Consider the following 20,282-nt stretch of genomic DNA (forward strand, 5'->3'; position numbering starts at 1 on the left):
AATAGACTGAATTTTTGAAGAATCCTTGCTATTTGTTCTAAGGTTCCTTTAAGCTAGGGTACTGAAATTCTTTTCACATCAGATTGTAATCTGGGGGAAGGATGATAATTATCAATAATTTTTTGAATGGTAGTTTTATTGTATCCGTTACATATACAGGTAACCCTTGCATAACGCGGATGTTAGGTTCCATAGAAATGCCGCATTATATAAATCGCGTTATGCGAGACTCATATCGCATAGAAAAAGTAGGATTATGTTCTGAAATCTTTTTTTTTTTTTTAAATTATATAAACAACAATGACACACCCAACAAAAATATATTTTTATTTAATTCCTGTAATTCATGTAAGTTAAGAAAACATATAAACTATGAAACAAATATTTAGAATAAACTTATAAAATTACAAATTGTACATAAACTTCATTGCACATAATGCATAAATGTTTTAGGCAAAACAACATTGAGTGCATATTTTAATCATTGTCGCTGTCTTCACAACGAACATTTCGTAGATGTTCTTTATTTACGAGTGGCCAGATGTCGTCATCACTTGAAATCTCTTGGACATAATTTGTATGATTCTCATTGCATACTTCGGCTGGTTTAGTTACCAAGAAGTTAGTAATAGGACCCTGCTTAGCACTATGCTGCAATTTTTTATTAAGTTCATAATATGGAGATAAACAAATATCCAGTTGTCTCGTGAAATTTTCCGGAGCGCTCCATTGAGGGATCATTCTCCATAAAATAGCTTCCTAACTTTCTTGCCAAGTCCAGTCCTTCTGCTAATTTCTTTAAACTGAATTTTTTAACTGATTCATCACAATCAGAATCTTCGGTAGAATTTTCCCCACCATTTGGTTCGATGTAATCTATTAATTGTACCAGTTCCTCCTAATTTAAATTCATTTCCCCATCAATTAATTCACTAATTTCTTTTTCAACCATATCGCAAAAGCCCTCTATGTGGCCATTACTATAAAAATAATTTCTTTACATAAAAAATGCATTACATATTGTATGTAACTCACCAGAAAATAAAATGCTCAGCTTAAGATTAACACATTTATGATTTTTAATGCGCTTTCCTGGCAGAAAATGAAGACAACTTTCAACAATAATTAACACTTTACACAGTAAACAATTGATGTACATCCACGCTAAAGGGTATTTTCCCTAATATAAATTTGCTACTTATAACTACATGCGCAATATGGGGCAGACACAAATTTAACGAAGATAAAATTTGATTTTTTAAGTTGCATAGTGAAAAATATATGAAAAGATAAAGGATTTCTGCAATTTGTAGACCGCGTTATATCGAGACTGCATTGAACAAGGGTTGCTACAATTTGTAGACCGCGTTGTATAAGTACTACGTTATACGAGGGTTACCTGTATCAGACTGCTTTTAATGTTATTCAGTTCATTTAACAAAAGGAGAATCAGAAGAGCAGATCGTATGAGCATTATGCATAAGACTGTTGTTGATAATACCCATTTTTTGTTATGAATGATGTTAAGAGGATGTGTGAACTGAGTAATTCTGAATCGGTGAATATTCACAAGATGATATATTCGCAATATGAATTCAGATTGCATTGAATATATCATCAACAAAATGTAACCATATACGAGACTGAGGGAATATAGTATCAAAGAGTTCTTTTTCTAGATGTTCATTAAAAGCTGCTAAGTCTAATGAGACAGGACTGTCCATTGCTATTCCTTCTCTTTGCTTGAATAACTTATTATTCCACTTAAAATAGCATTGATGGTGAATTTAAATAGGTTAATAATATCCTGTGGGAAATCAGATTCTAAAAACCAAAGTCTTATAGCGGTATGTTGGTCAAAAGTGAGACTACATCAGAAGAAACCATAATCTTGTTATTAGACAGATGTAATTTTTTTTTTTTTGTCTTGAAAGTCAAGACTGTTTTTGATACAAGAACTGGTATGGCCAGTGAGATTTCGAAGATGACGAAATAGATGATTTGCAAGGTAGTAAGTGGGAGATCCGGTTCAGTCCACTTTTGGGTGCAGTGCATTGCCATTCTTATATATTTTTGGAAGACCATGAAGATTAGGCAGACGGGTAGTGGCATCCCATGATTGTACATTGTGTAATAATTTGTTTAATTTTTTGATTTGACTTTTTGTTGGATCCCTGCTGATAACACTGTATGTTGACCTATCCTCTTAGTAAGACATTAATTTTATGATTATATTCTGTGGTATTCATGACAACAGTGGCATTACCTTTGTCAGCCTTCATGATGACAATATTGGCATTCTGGCAAAGGAAACCTAGAGCTTGCACTTCTGAGATGTATTTAAAGGAGGTGGTTTCTTTGCACAGAATTTGGGGGGTGGGGGGAGGCACAATAGAGAGAACGTTGACTGTAGCCTCATTGCTTGGACTATCAGAGGATGTTCTTAGAGCAACATGCCAATCATCTTACTTCACAGAATTATGTTAATTTGAACTATGACTTTGAGATTTTGATCCAGACTGTGTGTGTGAGTGCGCAGTCTGGTTTACTTTTTCAATGTTTAGTTAATTATTCTTTTTTATTATATTTTCAGAATAATTTTAGTACTTCCATATCTAGAATTACTCCTGAAAAACTTTTAAAACGGCAGCAAGAAATTCTAAAAGAAACAGAAGAAAGAAGAGTAACAAGAGAACGCAGTCAGCAAGAAAGGAAACAAATTTTAGAAAAAAAAATCCATGAAGAACGAAAACGCCAAGAACGCTTGAAACAGAATATTCAAGAGGGTGCCATATTGCTCGAGGATAAAGAAAATTCATATAATGATGGATCTGAATCATCTGGTATGAATGAAACACATTTTGTTGAAGACAACAAGGAAAAAAATTCAAGTATTAATATAGAAGAAAGTAGACCAATTTCTAGCATTCCCGAGTCTCTTCCTCCCAGATTGGATATAGCTCAGAAGGTGACAGAAGACAATACTGTTTTTGGTAAACCTGGTATGTAGTAATCGTGTATGTGATTTAAAGCTCTTTCTCTCATGGCTTTTCTTTTAGTTGGTTCTTATTTATACCTTAATTAAAGATTATAAATGTTAAAATAAAAACTTTTAATTTAGTAAATATTACTATTATCATTATTCTTATACAGTTATCTCCATGGAATCAGAAGACTTGTGGGAATTCACACAATAACTATTATACCTCTCCTTAAACTCATTCCCTGACACAGCACACACAACCACCTCTGGCAATCCATTACACCCATTCACCACTCTTCAAGCAAAAAATGTAATCCTAACACCCTTGCTAACCACACTCTTACACAATTTCCATGGGTCTCCTTTTCTGCCATGTATACAAAAAAAAAAGTCTTTAGTGTCAAATCCTACACATACTGGCCACTGAATTAGAAACCTTTATACAGATATACGTGTACATCACTAATTCATGCATACATGCAAAATATTTGGTCACTTGCATTATCTAGTGTTCTAGGCAACTGTTTAAGAATGCTTCTGGTCGGTAATCGTTAATGGTGTTGATTGATCACAAGGGGAAAAAAAAAACAATGGATCTTTTGGAGTTTGATAAAGGGCTTATTGTTGGTGCTTATCTGGCTGGAGAGATGATTTTGAAAATGGTAGAGCTGATTGGTTTCTCAAAAGGTAAGATATCCCAGGGGTTTAATAACACACATTGCTTATCTAAGAGGTATAATTGTATCATAAGACATTTTATTAGGAAAGAACATGACATTGTCAGCATCCCGGAATGCGTTAGCAGAGCTAATCTAGGTGGTATGGTCACTTAAACAGAATGGGCATGGAAAGATTAGCAAACAAGTGTTCTCTGCCAGGATGGCAGGAAAATGACCCAGAGGAAGACCAAGATGTAGGTGGATTGATATAGTACAAAGTGCCTTAGATGATAGAAATATAAGATCTGATAATGTTAGAGTCTTGACAAGTAACAGACTGATTTTGAGGAAAATTGTAGATAAGAAGTTAGTAATGATGTAAATTTTTCATGTAGTACTATCATATCCTGTACACCCCTTGAGGGTACATGTCAGGAATTTGATGATGATATTTTGTCAGGAACAAGTTCATCATTGTCTGAGAAGTATCTTATACAGACAAATAGAACTTCCTTTGTGCAGCAATTGACTGAAGCATTTAATGAAGGCTGTTCCTGACTCATGTCTCACCAAACTCTGCATAGGGAATTGAAGAGGATCAGTATTGTCAGCCACATGCCTATATGGAAACCACTGAATTCTGAAGTTTCTAATTCAGTGGCTGGTATGTGTATACAATAACTTAGATGCTTCTATCATGTCTCCTCCTTTTCACCTATCAGCTAGTTTTTAAAGTTCACAGACCTTCAGTCTATTCTTATAGGGAACTTTCCATACACTTTCCACTATTTTGTCATTTGCCTTTGGATCCTGTCCACCATTTATGCATCTTCATGTAATCCTGCTGGCTATATCTGCAACCATGTAATCTGATGTTAAATAACCTTTAATACAGTTATTGTTATTATTATACATGTATTTCCATGGAGTCAGAAGATTCATCACAGGAAATCCATTATTCACACAATACCTATCATGCAAACAGTATTCTAAGGATGGGTGGATTTGAGATTTGTACATAGCCACTAGATGGAGGAAAAGAATGCCTAGTTTTTTAAAGGCTGATGAATTTATTGATGTGATATGTTTAGGCCTGAGGATTTTCCATTATTATTTTTTTCACAACTCTTGTTTGCAGAGAAATTATAAATACACGAGTACCAACAGAATGATACACATGAAAATATCTATAGAAAAGATAGAGCTGAAATTGTAGAATATCATTTGTTTGGTTGAGAAGAATAGCTTATATAGTGGAGAATTTTTATTTTTTTTTAATATTGATCTCATAAATGAGAGGTAGAAGAGCCTCTAGCACAATCAGTGGTGTGAGGTGTAGGTGAGGATTGGGAAAGAAGAAATTTATTGATATTTTTCTTAAAGAGGTAGGTTGCAAATGTTTTGAAATATTTCATGAGATAGCTGTTTCAGAGGACAACAGCAGATGGAATGAATGAGGAAGAGAGAAGCAGCAGCAGGTTTGGTGGAATTACAGTTGGACAGAAAAGGAATTTTGGGCATATGCTGCTCTGTTTAACAGATTGAGCAGAATGTGAAGGAATGGTAGTTGCCAGTTTTGTGAAACAGTGATACCTATATGTGATACTGTGGAATACCTATATATAAAAAATGCAGAGCTGAAACAGTAGACTTGTGAGTGAAAAAAATAAAATATACATTCGACACTATCGTTATGGTAAGTTGGGTCTAGCAGATCATTCTGTGGATACCCCTTCACACAGGATCAAATGGAAGAAAACAAAAGTGCTACACAGGAGTCATAAGTCAGAGAGATTGTTTTTGGAATCAATCGCAGCTTTAAAATGTACTCATAACTTTAAAAAGTAAGAAACAAAAGATGTGATACCAGTATAAATGTGTCAGTGTTTCTGATCATCCATGCAACAGGTGAAAAGCCAATAGGGAAAATCACCTTTTGTATTCAAAAGGATTTAGAAGGAATGGCAGAATCTCCCAACATAGTTAAGAAACTACACTTTGGTGATGTCCTTGTAGCAGCATCTAGCCAGAAACACCCAGAAACATTACTAAAGGCAACAGTAATGAGTGGAATACTTGTTACAGTGACATCTCATTAAACATTACACTCTTGTAGAGGAGTGATATCAGGATGGGATCTTCTTGGTGAGGAAATATGTTCAAATGTAAAGGAGTGACTGGTTTCCTGATACGTAGAGATGATCATCTCATTCCAACCACAAACTGATGTTTGTGGTTGGAATGAGATGATCATGCTTACTTTTGATACCTAAGCCTTCAACATCTGCAAAAGCAAGGTATCTTAATTGTTCTATTAGGCTGTGTATCCCTATTCTACTGAGATGCTTTAAATGTCAGAAATATGGCTATGCCCAAACTGGCTGTCTCTACTACCTGTGTCCAGTGTGGTAACAAAGAACATGATAACAAATCTCACTCTGTAAAGAAAGGTAAATGGTCAGCAATAAGAGATCATTCAGCCTGTGCATTTCAGAAGTGGTAGATGAAAAAAAAAATACAAATGATTAAAACAGAACAAGATATATCAAGATGCAGAGAGAAAGTTCACCACCACTAGACCTATCCTGAAATCCTCTTATGCTAAGAAGGTGACAGGTAAGAAAATATCAATAGCTACTCAAACTCATATGTCTATTCTACCATTTCATAATTTTGCATTACCTGAACTTTGTGATCTTGAGTACTTCTCTGTGGAACATATCAGTTACATGGTCTATGGTTGCACTCCTAAATCAGTTCCAAAAATGATTCCATGTGATGTGAACTCAACTAAAAAAATTATGGAAAAGATATTGGTACAAGAAAAATCACCAGACCACCCTAAATGGATATTTCTTCATCCACTGAATGTGAACTAAACTCGCCAAATGATCTGACACATTTCATACATCTGATGTGTCAGAATCATTTGATGATGGTTTTATTTTTCAGCAGACAAATATGAACCTGACAAAAGCAAGCCCCTCAGTGTCTCAGAAATCAGGCAAATCTACAAGGTCAAAATAGGAAAATTTTCACAATTGAATGTTGTGGATTTCATGAAAATATTGATATCAAGGCTCTGCTGCAGAAACACAAACCATTCTGTTTCTGTCTGCAGGAGGAAATGTTTAAAACCCAATGAGGACCCCACCTTAAGGCTCTTCACTATTGTTTGTAACTGTAGATGGTCCTGCTCATGGCAAGCTTGCTATCTTAGAGTGCAACCACACTCCTTTCCATCGTGGTCAGCTTAATATTGCTCTAGAAGCAGTAGCTATTCACATATCTATGGGATTTCTTGTTACAGTATGTCCCATTATTTACCAATGGGTTATAAGTTGAGTTAAAATAGTCTATTTCAGATCATCCTGTGTGAGCTAGTATCTTTTCTGTACATTGGATAGATCAATATCACACACATCAGACTGCCATACATTCTTTGGCATGCATGTTAAAGAGATTATGCAAACTATTGGCATTAAAGTTTATGCATTACCTACATCAAACATAACAGCATTCTTTCATGGCAGGTTTGCAATCCTTCTTGCAATCTCTCACCGTGACAACTAAGGAAGTCTTGCATTCCATCATCTGTCTGTCTGCAGTTATTTAATGCACACATTAAATAACCAATTAGATTCCAGCTAATTAAAGTAATTGTACAGCAGAGTTGAATGCAATTTGGCTTTTGCATATAAAGGAAAACTACTACCAAAAGTGTGTGATTTATACATACTCATTGATTTCTATACAGGCTATCTTGTCTCCCATGTACAATCCATATGCAGTGTCTTGTGAGGTTCTACAAGTATTATACAAATTGAAGATTCTTAATTTTAATGTTCAGCCCTCTTGAATTCCCAGTCACATTGGAAATGAGAGAAATGAGATGGCAGCTGCTAGATCAGTGAGAATTTCTCTACATACAGTTTGTCAGTCTTGTATACAGGCTACAGACAGATTAAATCTGATAACCCAATTGTAGTCATCATGGCAGGAGGTACTGACAAATATTGTCTGAAACTGAGCACCAGTAGTCTAACTAGTGAAAAAAACTGAAGATAGAGGAAGTTGTTCTTGCTAGGCTCTGCATAGGTTAGAGCAGTATTTCACAACCTTCTTGATGTCGCGGACCCCCCCCCCCCCGTACCGAATGCTAACATGTTGCGGAACCCCTGTAGCGAATGTTAATTCACTGAGGCTTTTGAAATCAAAAATGGAAATTTTTTATATTTTATTATATTTTTTTTATGTGATAAAAATACATAAATATGATATGTATTTCTACATATCATATTTAGAAATTTTATTTTGTGATCAACTTGAACTGATGGCAAAAGAAGTGATGTTTTTAATCACATTAAAATCTTTTTCTTGAAACATCAAATACCAATAGATGTGATTAGCTCAATATGTACTGATGGTGCACCTGCGATGTTAGGCAATAGTTATGTTTTTTTTTGCCTATATCAAAAAAGAAGTACCACAAGTTACAATAACACATTGCATCGCCACACACTTGCATCAAAAACTTTGCCAGAGAACTTTAAAAAAAATATTTAGCTACAGCAGTAAACATAGTAAAGTATATTTGAAGACTGGTGCTTAATCATCGTATCTTTCGTGCTTTTTGCAAAGAAATTGGTGCTAACCATAGTGTGCTTCTTTATCACACTGACATTAGATGGCTCTCCAAGGGCCGTATGCTTAGCAGGGTTTTTGAAAAGCGGGAGGAGATTATTCAGTTTTTTAATAACCAAAATTGTAATTTCGTTCAAGACTTTGAAAGAAGAAATGCAGTAACTCGATTGGCCTACTTAGCTCACCTAAATGAATTAAATATATCAATGCAAGGGTATGGTAAGAACATAATAACATCCAGTGAAAAATTATTTGCTTCTATTGAAAAACTAAAAATTTGAATATGTTGAGTTGAAAATGGTAATTTTGCAAACTTTCATCTTTCTTGATGAAATTGTTCTGGAAAACGAAAAAAATCACAATTTTATTTGAAATTATAATACATTTGCAACAATTTATTGATTCTTTTCATGGATATTTTTCCATGGGAGATATTGGCAAAGAGCAGGATAGACACTGGAATTGGATTTAGAACAATTCTGGTGTACTCAGAACCATTCCCACAACTGGCGAAGGCAGCATTGCAGACGCTTCTACAATTTACTGCCACCTATCTTTGCGAAATGGGATTTTCATCACTTTTGCACATAAAAACAAACACCCGAAATCTCTTAAATGCAAGTGATGATATGCGCGTAGCCCTTTCGAAAGAGGAACCTCGCTTTCAAAATATTATTATGAAAAAGCAACATATTAGTCACTAAAAACTGATATGTTCTTTTGATTTTATGTTGATACATATATGTATATGTATTTTTCAATAAATTGTTTTGCAATAAATTTTATTTTCTAAAATAAAAAATACATATTTCAAAGGGGGTGCGAGAATGTAAAGTGAAGTTCACTTGTGTGCCAGTAAAAAGGTTAAGAACCACTGACTTAAAGAACATAGAGAACACTATCAATGACATCATTGACTTTTAACAATAATATGTGAGCAGAACTATTTAAATTTCTCATCACTTAAACAGAGTGAGAAAGAAAAAGCTTAAAAAAATCAGTGTTTGTTTGTTTTATGTTAACCACCATGCATGAGAGGTCACAAAATATATAGCACAGCAGTTCCATATGTGGGCAAGTGGCTAGAAAGAGAAAGGAATCTATTAACAAGTTTCTTGAAAATTGCATTCTTAAAATCTTGTTCAAGTATAGGAGTTGTAGGAGATGTAATAAGAAATTTGTTGAGTGTTTTGGGTTCATAACTATTGAGAATAAGGTGATGTTTCAGGTAGTGTAGCTCTTCATTCCTATTAATTAACATACTGAACATCTTGTATGATATATCTCGTAATGTTTTAATCATGCCTATCTTTTGTAATGGATGATCTTCCAGTTGGTAAGTTTTCTCTATACTGAGAAGGTCATTTTTCTTTGTTTATTTCAACAAGGGGTAGTAATTTTTTGAGATCTTCCAGTAGAAGACTGAATTGTATGTTGGAATGCAATCTGTTCAGATAATCTTTAAAATGAATTAATTCATCCATTGTTCCTGACCAAATAACAATAATATCATCATTGTAATGTAACCAAGTTTTTGGTTTCTTGTGATTTTTTTAATAGTGTTCGTTTTGAAATTTTCCATATAAAGGTTGGCCAGGGCTGGAGATAAGAGGGAAACCCATAGCAAGTCCTTTCTTTTGTTCTCAATATTTGTCCTGAAATATAAAAAAAAAAGCGTTTTCCTTACAGTGATTGAATAGTCTGACTGTGTCCAGTGGAAAAAGGTTTTGAAGCAGATTCACTGTGTCATTTCTAGATACATTGATGAAAAGACTGAGTACATCTAAACTTGTTAGGATGTATGAAGACTAAATCTTTTATTTTTTCAATAAAATGTAAGCTATTCTTCACATATGATTCTGTTTTTCTTATGGGTGGTGCTACTGGGTTCGTAGTAATGGTTAAAGCAGACAAAGAAAATGCAACAGTGGTTATGAATATGTAAGAAAAATGAACACCCTATTACTTAACACCTACTTAGACTGAGATCCCACATGGCATACACATGATAAAACGAATGACTTGATCAAAAAGTTACCAAATTGGCCAGAGGAATTTAAAAAATCTGGAATCAAAACATCCATTAGTTCCAAGAATTTATGAATCACCAAAAATACACAAAAAAGATATTCTGTTATGACAAACTGTAGGTGGGAGATTCCCCAGCTTCAAACTTTGCAAAGTATCTGTCGAACCTGGTAGTTCTCATATAGGAAAAACAGAATATGTGAAAAATAGCTTACATTTTATGAAAAGGTAAAAGATTTAAATATAGAGCTGTTGGGCATTGTAACAAGTTCAAAATTTTTTATATAGAGGTTGGCCAGGGCTGGAGATAAGGGGGGAAACCAATGGCAAGTCCTTTATTGTTCCCAATATTTGTCCTGAAATATGAAAATAGTATTTTCCATACAGTGTTTGAATAGTCTGTCTGTGTCTGGTGGGAAAAGGTTTTGAAGCAGATCCACTGTGTCATTAGGTACATAATTCTTTCTTCTTTGATATCACATATCAAAGAATACATAGAGAATTTCCCATTTTTAATCTTCTATACCTAAAATTTCATTACCTTAAACTAGATACATTTGTTATTTATGTTATTTGATCACAGTGTGAATGAAACAGGAAGCAGTTATTTAGATTGAGATTGTAGAAAGTGCTCTGCCAGTTGACATTATTGTCGGTGAATGTTATTTATGGGGATATGTGTTTGTTTCTGTGTGTGTGTGTGTTGTATATATCGATACTGCTGATAACATATTTATAGTTTGGAAACACATCTATGATTTTGATCCCTCAGTTCATTCCATCAAAAAAATGCAGTTTATTCTAGAATTAAAGAATGAAAGGAAGCTACCATTTCTTGATATCTGTTTTCTATATATATATATATATATATATATAAATAAATAAAAACTACATGTCAGCTTTTTGATAATTACCAAAATTCCACCCTCATTTGAGAATTTGATAATTCAACCTCTATTCCTTTTTTTCACTTCCCCCCTCAGAAATTAGGCACAATTCACATGCTGAAAAATACCTTATACTGTTATAGGCAATGAAAAAAAACTAAAAGAAGAGCTCCAGAATCTGTTGAATCACTTCATCCTTAATGGGCCTTTAAAGGACACCATCTAAAAAATGCTATTTTGTAACGAGACTGTTTGACAAAAGACAATTACCCTTTCCATATCCAGGTATTATTCAACATTTCAGGAAAGCAGAAGTACTGAAATAAGGAAAAAAAAACATCTCTATGATATATGCACACAAAAGAAACATCAGATCTTTCATATCAATCATTCACCACAGATAACACTAGATTGGGATATAGCCAATGTGCCTTATCTGGAAGACAACTGTTATCTGAATTGACTGTTATTTGCTTATGTGGCTCCTTCAACAGATACCATGGATTTATCTTAAATGATGTCTAGAAGTCATATGATCCTTTACATCTACATAATTAAATCATATGTCAGATAAACTGCTAGAATTGCAAGAATGAGAAGTTCAGCCTCATTCTTATTGTTTCTATTCTAATGGTTTAATCACGTGTTGTATATAATCCGTAGCCAAGCAACTAGCCCTCCTGTAGTGAAACTAATTGGTATTTGCTTATCTTTTAGTGTATCTTAACAACTGTTAAAAACCAAGTTTCATTCTTAATAGTCATATAATTGTGAAATTATTTGATTAATATAACTTGAGATTTTTTTTTTTTTAGTTATCATCATCATTATCATCAATTTCCTGCGATGTACCCTCAAGGGGTGTACAGGATATGATAGTACTCCATGAAAAAAATTATATCATTAGTAACTTCCTATCTACAATTTTCCTCCAAATCAGTTGGTTACTTGTCAAGACTCCAACATTATCAGATCTTATATTTCTATCGTCTAAGGCACTTTGTACCGTATCAATCCACCTATATCTTGGTCTTCCTCTGGGTCGTTTTGCTGCCAACCTGACAGAGAACACTTGTTTTGCTAATCTTTCTTTGCTCATTCTGTTTAAGTGACCATACCACCTGAAATTAGTTCTACTAATGCATTCCTAGATGCTGACAATGTCAAGTTCTTTCCTAATATCCTCGTTTTTAATACGATATTGCCATTGATGTCATCTCTTCATGCCTCTAATCTTTCTCAGGACTCTCATATCTGCAGTCTCTAGTCTTTGGTCAAGTGTTTTACTTCTGACCCAGATCTCAGATCCGTAAGTTAAAACTGGTTTGAACACTGTCTTGTATACAGCTAATTTAGTGTTCCAACAAATTTCTCTCTTATTCCATATGAATTTATTCAATTGACTTCCCACCATACCAACTTTGCTGATTCAGTTGTCTATTTCTATATTTAATTTACCATCTTCACTAAAAACTGTGCCTAAGTAGCTGAAATGTTTTACTTGTTCCACAGGTTCTCCATTCACAACACAGTTGACATTTTCTATGATTCTGCCTATTTTCATTGGCTTTGTCTTTTTATTGCTGACCTTCATACCATATCTATTACAACAGTTATCCAATTTAGTCAGGGAATCTTGCAGACTTGTAGCAGATTTATTTAGAAGTATAACAACATCCGCATAAAGCAAAGAGCATACATTAACATCTCCAATTCTGATATCATGTTTAATACCACTTTCTTCATAATGTGATCCATATAGATAATGAATAACAGAGGGGACTAATGTGCTTCCTTCAATTCTAACTACTGACTTGCAACTCAAATAAAGACTAAGTATTGCTTGATATAATGCCCCATTGACACCATATAACTGTAACATATTGAATAGCTTCTCTCTTGGTACCTTGTCATATGCCTTTTCCAAATCGACAAAACAAATACAGATCTTTGTTATATTCCCATGCTTTCTCGACTATTTGTCGTAAAGTGAAGATCTGATCCTGACAGCCTCTATTTGGCCTGAATCCAGCTTGTTATTCACCCAGCTTTTCTTCCACAATTCTTCTCAACCATTTCTCAAGTATCAAAAGCTGTATAACTGAGAGGAGACCTCCATATAGCATTTAAAGGAATGCAGAGAACTGACCAGGGCTTCTGACCTAATGTCCAATCCTCACCTTCTCGTGGTGCACCCTGTTGGGTATCTACTTGGATACTGAACGAACGAGGATGGGATGGCAATTTGGGATTTAGCTGACCAAATTGCATTCTTATTGGTTAAACCAAAATAAAAAATGATGGTACATTATGACAAATTTTTTTAGTTATTAGTTTCTTTATTTTCTTTATATGTTTGACTTATTATTTCAGCAACTTTCGTGGAGTTTGCACACTCATTGGAGGTCCATTTCACTAGCAACATATTTATCATGTTGAACCTTAAAACATCTTAGTGATCTTGGAATTCACAGTGCATTCTGGCAATATGTTACACTCACCCACCAATCTCCACGTAAAAGATATACTCCTCACATCCCTTTTGACCACACCTTTTCCCACCTTCAAGGGATGATTTCTCATTCTTCTTCTCCCACCTTCCATTCTTTTTTTGATCTCCTGTATTAATCTGATAAAATCTCCTCACTAACTTAATTATCACTATCATATAACTTCTTTTCCACTTATCTCCCAACCTGTGCAATTTACATGCCATCAGCCTCTCCCTATCCACACCAGAGTCCTGATATTACCTTGGTCACTCATCTGAACATTCTCCATTATTTTCACATCATAATAAAAAGAGAGAACCAAATTTGAGCACAATAGCCCATGTTGTCTAACCAGTACTTATATACTGGTCAGACTACATAAACACAAGTTTCACAACCGCCTCCTTATTCTTGCTTGTCAGACACCCCCTTAACATAGCAGCAATGTGATATGTAGTCTTTGCAACACTTGCAGTGTGCCTTTTAAACTTCAGTTCACTGTTATCTATCATGCCAAATCTTTAATCTCACCACTGAAGCACACTTTCAACAATACATTACACAGCCTCTTTTCATGTACTGCAAAGTGCATGCATCACCTTGTGCTTATTTAATATTAAATCTATGACATAACTCATTTGTCCAAGCTAAACATTTACTCAAATCTTCCTCAAGGAAATTGACATCAGTAATTCTCAATTTTGCATAATCAACAACCAGCCTTAGATCCTCAGTCAATTCATATTAAATATCATTAACAAATAAGTTAAATGGCAGGGTCCAAGAACAGAAATCTGCAGTACACTACTTGTTATCTTATTTTTTGGGAATATTGTCCCATTTGCTGCTTGCTGGCATCATTCAGAGAGCAAATCTGTAATCCATCTACCTAGTTGGTTATCCATTTCTATCTTCTGCGGTATGTATACTCCAATCTATCATGTGATAATCTATGAAATTCTCTTTACAAAGTGCAAAAATGCTGCTATATATGAATCTTCCTCATCCGACAGTCATAACCTCTAGTATAGATGTTTTCAGTTATAAACATTCATATATCTACAGTTGTAGTCAATATATTGAAGTGATTGGTTAGGAATTGAATACAGGATTAGTTCTATTGTGCCTTATTTCCTCTACTCAGGAACTTTTTCCACTCCTTAAGAACCTTTCCCACTGCATGACTTCCATTAAATAACCACATCAAGAGCATGGCAAATTTTTTGTACATTCTTTAAAAATACATGGGGATATGTCATCTATTGCCACAGCCTTATTAACATCTAACTTAACTTGATAAATCTGATTATTTCCCTTCAAATTCTATTTTTTGCATCCCTTCTATGTGTTGCATGACATCAATTTTTGCCAATATGATATACAATAATTTTGCTGTTGTCATTCTGCTACCAATAATCATCTACTATTATCAGCCTTCCATAGTTATTCTTCCTTATGCTTTCCACATGAAAGAATTCCTTTGAACTATCATTGACTTGACTGGTGGGATTTGACTCATAACTTTGGTTTCCTCTCATGTTACACTTTTCTTTCTTTACCATACTTGTCACCTTTCTAGCTGCGCTTTATGTTCCTGATGTATCTGGTGATATCAATTTCTTGTACCTCCTCGACATCTTTTTCCACTGACCTTCCCTGATTTCACTGTTTATCCATTTAACTATATTGTTTATATATTTAAGTAGTGAAGAATACAAATACAGTAATCGGTGCTAGCTGACTTATGTGAAATTGGGATTGAGAAGGATTGAATAATTGAAAACTAAATATGAAAAATGGTGCAAAGAAGTATACAGTCCAGTATTATATCATGCTGTATTTTCATGAACATTATGAATTTTATTTATTTATTTATTTGTTCTTATGGCAAAAGCAGCTACAGGTCAATGTCCAGACTAGAAAGCCAATCCAGGGCATCATCTGTCCTGCATGGATGTCCTGGAGGCCACCGCCATGAAATTCCATCCAGGATAGATAATACCCTGAATTGGCTTTCTGGTCTGGACATTGACCTGTAGCTGCTTTCCTTGGGCAGTCATTCACAATATGAGTGATTGTGTGGGCCACAGGGAAACAGTCACAATAAGGGTGGTCTGATAGTCTCCATTTATGTAGTAGGTATCCACATCTGTCCTGGTTGGTTCTGATCCTGTTGATAGATGACCAAATCTTCCTAGGAAGGGCAAAACTAGGCTGCAGAGCACAGGGATCTTCAACCAGGAAACCATTTGTTAGGAGGTTGTTGGATCATTGTTCTCTCCACATGTCAGGTATTGATGGTAAGGCAGCTGAAGAGAGTTCATCCATGGACTAGAAAGAGTTTTCGTGATTTTAGGCGAATACTAGGTGGATTTATGAGAGTCTGGTGCAGGGGCAGGAGCGGGTTGCTCATTACTTTAGTAAATACTTTTATCGAGGCTTGTCTTCTCCATATATTTGGTGGAGCAATGTTAGATAGGACAGGCAGCCAGGGGAAGAAGGGATGCTTCTCAGTGTTCCACTAATTGTGCACATGGTAGAGCTTTAGCTGGGTGTCTTTAGTGTGCACACTTCTTTTCCCAGACAGGGACACAGTATTCTGCTGCAGAGAATGCGATGACTAGTGCAGATGACCTTAAGACATCAGCACCACAACCTCAGGTTGTTCCAGCAAGCTGTGAGATGATATTATTTCTCATTTTAACTTTGTTGGACAGGATGGTGATGCACCTTTTATAGGTTAGACTTCTGTCCAGGCTCACTCCAAGATATTTCAGGTGAGGCTCATGTTCTACCATTTTTCACAGAAAGAGAGATTGAGGTGTCGATTTGCCTCTGTATTGTTCAGGCGAAATGCTGTGACCACAGTTTTTGTTGGGCTTGGCTTAGCTTGGCTTGGCTTCAGGTACCATTGCTTGAAGTACACCTCTAGGATGTTCAGGTTGTTTCCAGGTTGGCAAATTTTCAAAATGAACATTATGAATGAAACAATTTTAAGAGTTAAAAAAAAAATATATATATATATATATGTAAACTTGCAAATCAAAACAAGGATATATAGTAGATGCCAGTGAGCTGTTTATTTCTTTATGCTGGATGCATAGAACCAGCTCATACTCATTCTGTGGTGTAATAAATTTAGTTTAATCCTTTATCCAAGTGTGAGCAAACAAAGTTTGCACCTGAAAGTATCTTCAGGACTGGGGTAAGGTGGTACAACACCAGGACACTCCTTGCAAAGGTGGAGCAAGCTACCAACACTCCTGTCTCAGTATCTCCCATAATGCAAAACACATCTCCTTGTGGATATGTCTAATGTTATGCATTAAGGGAAGGGCCACAATCCAGACTAGTTTCGACCGTTATTGAGGTCTCTTCAGTGGAAGCGAGGCCCAAGTGGAGATACCAGGCAGAAGCATTAACAGGTCATTACTACCTATAGGAGTTGCCAAATGGTGTGCCACCCTTTTTTAATAAATTACTCTGGATTTAGAGAAAGATGTTGAAAGTTTATTTTTCACTTGGTTAGAGTATAATAAATTTAGTTTAATCCTTTATCCAAGTGTGAGCAAACAAAGTTTGTGCCTGAAAGTACCTTCAGGACTGGGGTAAGGTGGTACAACACCAGGGCACTCCTTGCAAAGGTGGAGCTAGCTACCAACACTCCTATCTCAGTATCTCCCATAATGCAAAACACATCTCCTTGCGGATAGGTTGTGGCCCTTCCCTTAATGTTATGCATTAAGGGAAGAGCCACAACCCAGACTAGTTTCGATCTTGAATGTTTTTATTAATTTCATTATACGGATTCTGTTTTGGTAGCACAAAAATTCACTAGCTTATATTCAGCACTGCATTTAAAGATGAGCATAAAGTACAGTTTTAGAAGTGATGAAAGTTTTTACTGCATATTGAGGAAAGAGAAATTGGTATATGAAAGGAGATTGACTGAGGAACTAAAGCAAAATCCTAGAGAATTATACAGTTATCATGAAAAAAGGTAGAAGCATAGACAACTGTTCTTCCCAGTAGCCTTAGTGAAAACCAGAAATTCAAATTTAAGTACAAAACTGGGGTTTTTGACTTGATTCACTTGTTGAGGAATGCATGCATGGATAGTGGGGGTGTTTTTGTGTGATGTGGAAGAAATGAAGTCTCTCATTCTGAGCAGGGTTTGGATTAGAAAAGCAGAAACAATAATCATCCTGAACTTCATCCTATTTGGCACTAATGTAGTGCCATTAATTTGAGGCCAAGAAAAGGTCAGTCTAGAAAAGGAAATGGAGACAAGTTATGGTTGAAGTTGCCATTGGGAGAGCTAACATCAGCATTGTATTTTTAAAAGTGAGCAGGTTAGGAAAATGTCCTAACCTGCTCCAGATCAACTTTGGACAATCCAGATCCAAAAATAATTTGTATTGTCTGGTATTCTGGTTGGGTGTAAAGAAAATTGGAAGAATAATGGAAATTAGTATAAAGTTTATTTTACACTTGGTTAGACTATAATAAATTTAGTTTACTCCTTTATCCAAGTGTGAGCAAACAAAGTGTGCACCTGAAAATATCTTCAGGACTGGGGTAAAGTGGTACAACACCGGGCAGCTTGTTGCAAAGTTGGAGCAAGCTAACAACATTCTTATCTCAGTATCTCCCATAATGCAAAACACATCTCCTTGCGGACATGTATAATGTTATGCATTAAGGGAAGGGCCACTACCCAGACTAGTTTCGACCTTTATTGAGGTCTCTTCAGTGGGAGCCAGGCCCAGCTTACTCCAGTCCTGAAGATACTTTCAGGCGAAAACTTTGTTTGCTCACACTTGGATAAAAGATTAAACTAAATTTATTATACTCTAACCAAGTGAAAAATAAACTTTCAACGTCTTTCTCTAAATCCAGAGTAATTTATTAAAAAAAGGGTGGCACACCATTTGGCAACTCCTATAGGTAGTAATGACCTGTTAATGCTTCTGCCTGGTATCTCCACTTGGGTCTGGCTCCCACTGAAGAGACCTCAATAAAGGTTGAAACTAGTCTGGGTTGTGGCCCTTCCCTTAATGCATAACATTAGACATATCCACAAGGAGATGTGTTTTGCATTATGGGAGATACTGAGACAGGAGTGTTGGTAGCTTGCTCCACCTTTGCAAGGAGTGTCCTAGTGTTGTACCACCTTACCCCAGTCCTGAAGATACTTTCAGGAGCAAACTTTGTTTGCTCACACTTGGATAAAGGATTAAACTAAATTTATTATACTCTAACCAAGTGAAAAATAAACTTTCAACATTCTGTGGTGGTTGTCCTGTTGATAATATGAAATTGGTTATTTACATCTATAACATATATTTATAATTCTGAAAAGTTGGGCATTATGCATAGACCCTTTTTTTGTATTATTATAATTTTTATATGGCTGTAATCTAGTCTAAAGCAAAATAACTTTAAAAATAAGTAAATAAACTAATGAAAACACTATGTTTATACAAGATTTGTAGTATGAAGTTTTGTTTTTTTTATTAGGTGAACTAAAACCACTTTCCCGTTCTTCCTCATTGAAGACGCCTGGTACTTTAAGAAAATTTACAAAGTGAGTTTGTATTTTTTTTAGGATTTGTTTTTTGTTGCTGCTTTATAAACATATATAATTAGTTTATTAGCAGTTTCAGTGATATGCATTAAGTATAGTTATTTTAGATTATGCTGTATTCATTTAAAACTGTGAAATGAATATGTTATTGTCAGTTAAATACATGCTTTCTCGTTGGTTTGCATGTGATGATGAATGGTGTGTAGGTTTCTGTATATATTTTGATATTACACAGAATAAAAAAAAAGAAAAAGAAATTCTGAGTTAAGCAGGTTAGATAAACTATTAATTTATATAAAATTATTTAAAGTTATAAAGTGATTTACATGTTTTCATCTTATTTGTTTTTGGATGTCACAAGCAAGATACTTTGAGACATAATTTTTTTTTTTTTTTTTTTTTTTGGCAATGTTGGTTACTGAAGTCTTGCTTAGGTATAAATGAAATTATATAGATAAGAATTTTACCACATAAATAGATTCATATGATTTGTCAATTTGAAATTTTTTGTTATATGCTATTACTTATGTAAAATGCATTGTTGTATTCACATTGTGGAAGTAATTAAATGAGCTGATATTGATATCAGTTCATATTGTAATCATATCAATATGATTACAATATCAGTTCAAACATCAGGTGCTAATATTTAAACCTTGTGTGTGGGTAGGTGGGGGAGAAATCATATATGCTAGGTTCATGACAGAATTATTATTGAATGACTTTCCTGCTTTATGAAAGAACTTTATAACCTTTTCGAGCAAAGCAATGTAATTAATAATAGCAGTGCACATTAGTGAAATACAGCAGAAGTTGTTCTGCTGTATTTCTGAGCATTACCAGGAGTGAAAAGGATGATAACAGATATTAAAATTTTAAGCTGTTCCAGAGAGGAGAAGAGAACACAGAAAAAGAGAGCTGCATTTATTTCTGTATTTTGATTGTATGGAGATTCAACAGAAAGTGAAATAAAGTTGGCAATGGAGGAATGAGAAAGGAAAT

At 34.8% G+C, this 20,282-nt stretch overlaps 1 protein-coding gene across 1 annotated transcript in view; it reads left to right on the top strand.

The window, feature by feature from the left end:
- LOC150110328 (TOG array regulator of axonemal microtubules protein 1-like) overlaps positions 1-20,282 on the top strand; it is a 323,432-nt gene that overhangs the window by 182,786 nt on the left and 120,364 nt on the right. The window contains exons 7-8 of the mRNA XM_090392920.1: positions 2,594-3,002; positions 19,214-19,280. Of these exons, the coding sequence (XP_090249046.1) occupies positions 2,594-3,002; positions 19,214-19,280 (476 nt within the window). The remainder of the gene's footprint in view (positions 1-2,593; positions 3,003-19,213; positions 19,281-20,282) is intronic.

The sequence above is a fragment of the Typopeltis vanoorti genome, chromosome 1 (assembly GCF_054136105.1).
Source record: "Typopeltis vanoorti isolate ZY-2024b chromosome 1, IOZ_Tvanoo_1.0, whole genome shotgun sequence".
In the NCBI taxonomy this organism is placed as follows: domain Eukaryota; kingdom Metazoa; phylum Arthropoda; class Arachnida; order Uropygi; family Thelyphonidae; genus Typopeltis; species Typopeltis vanoorti.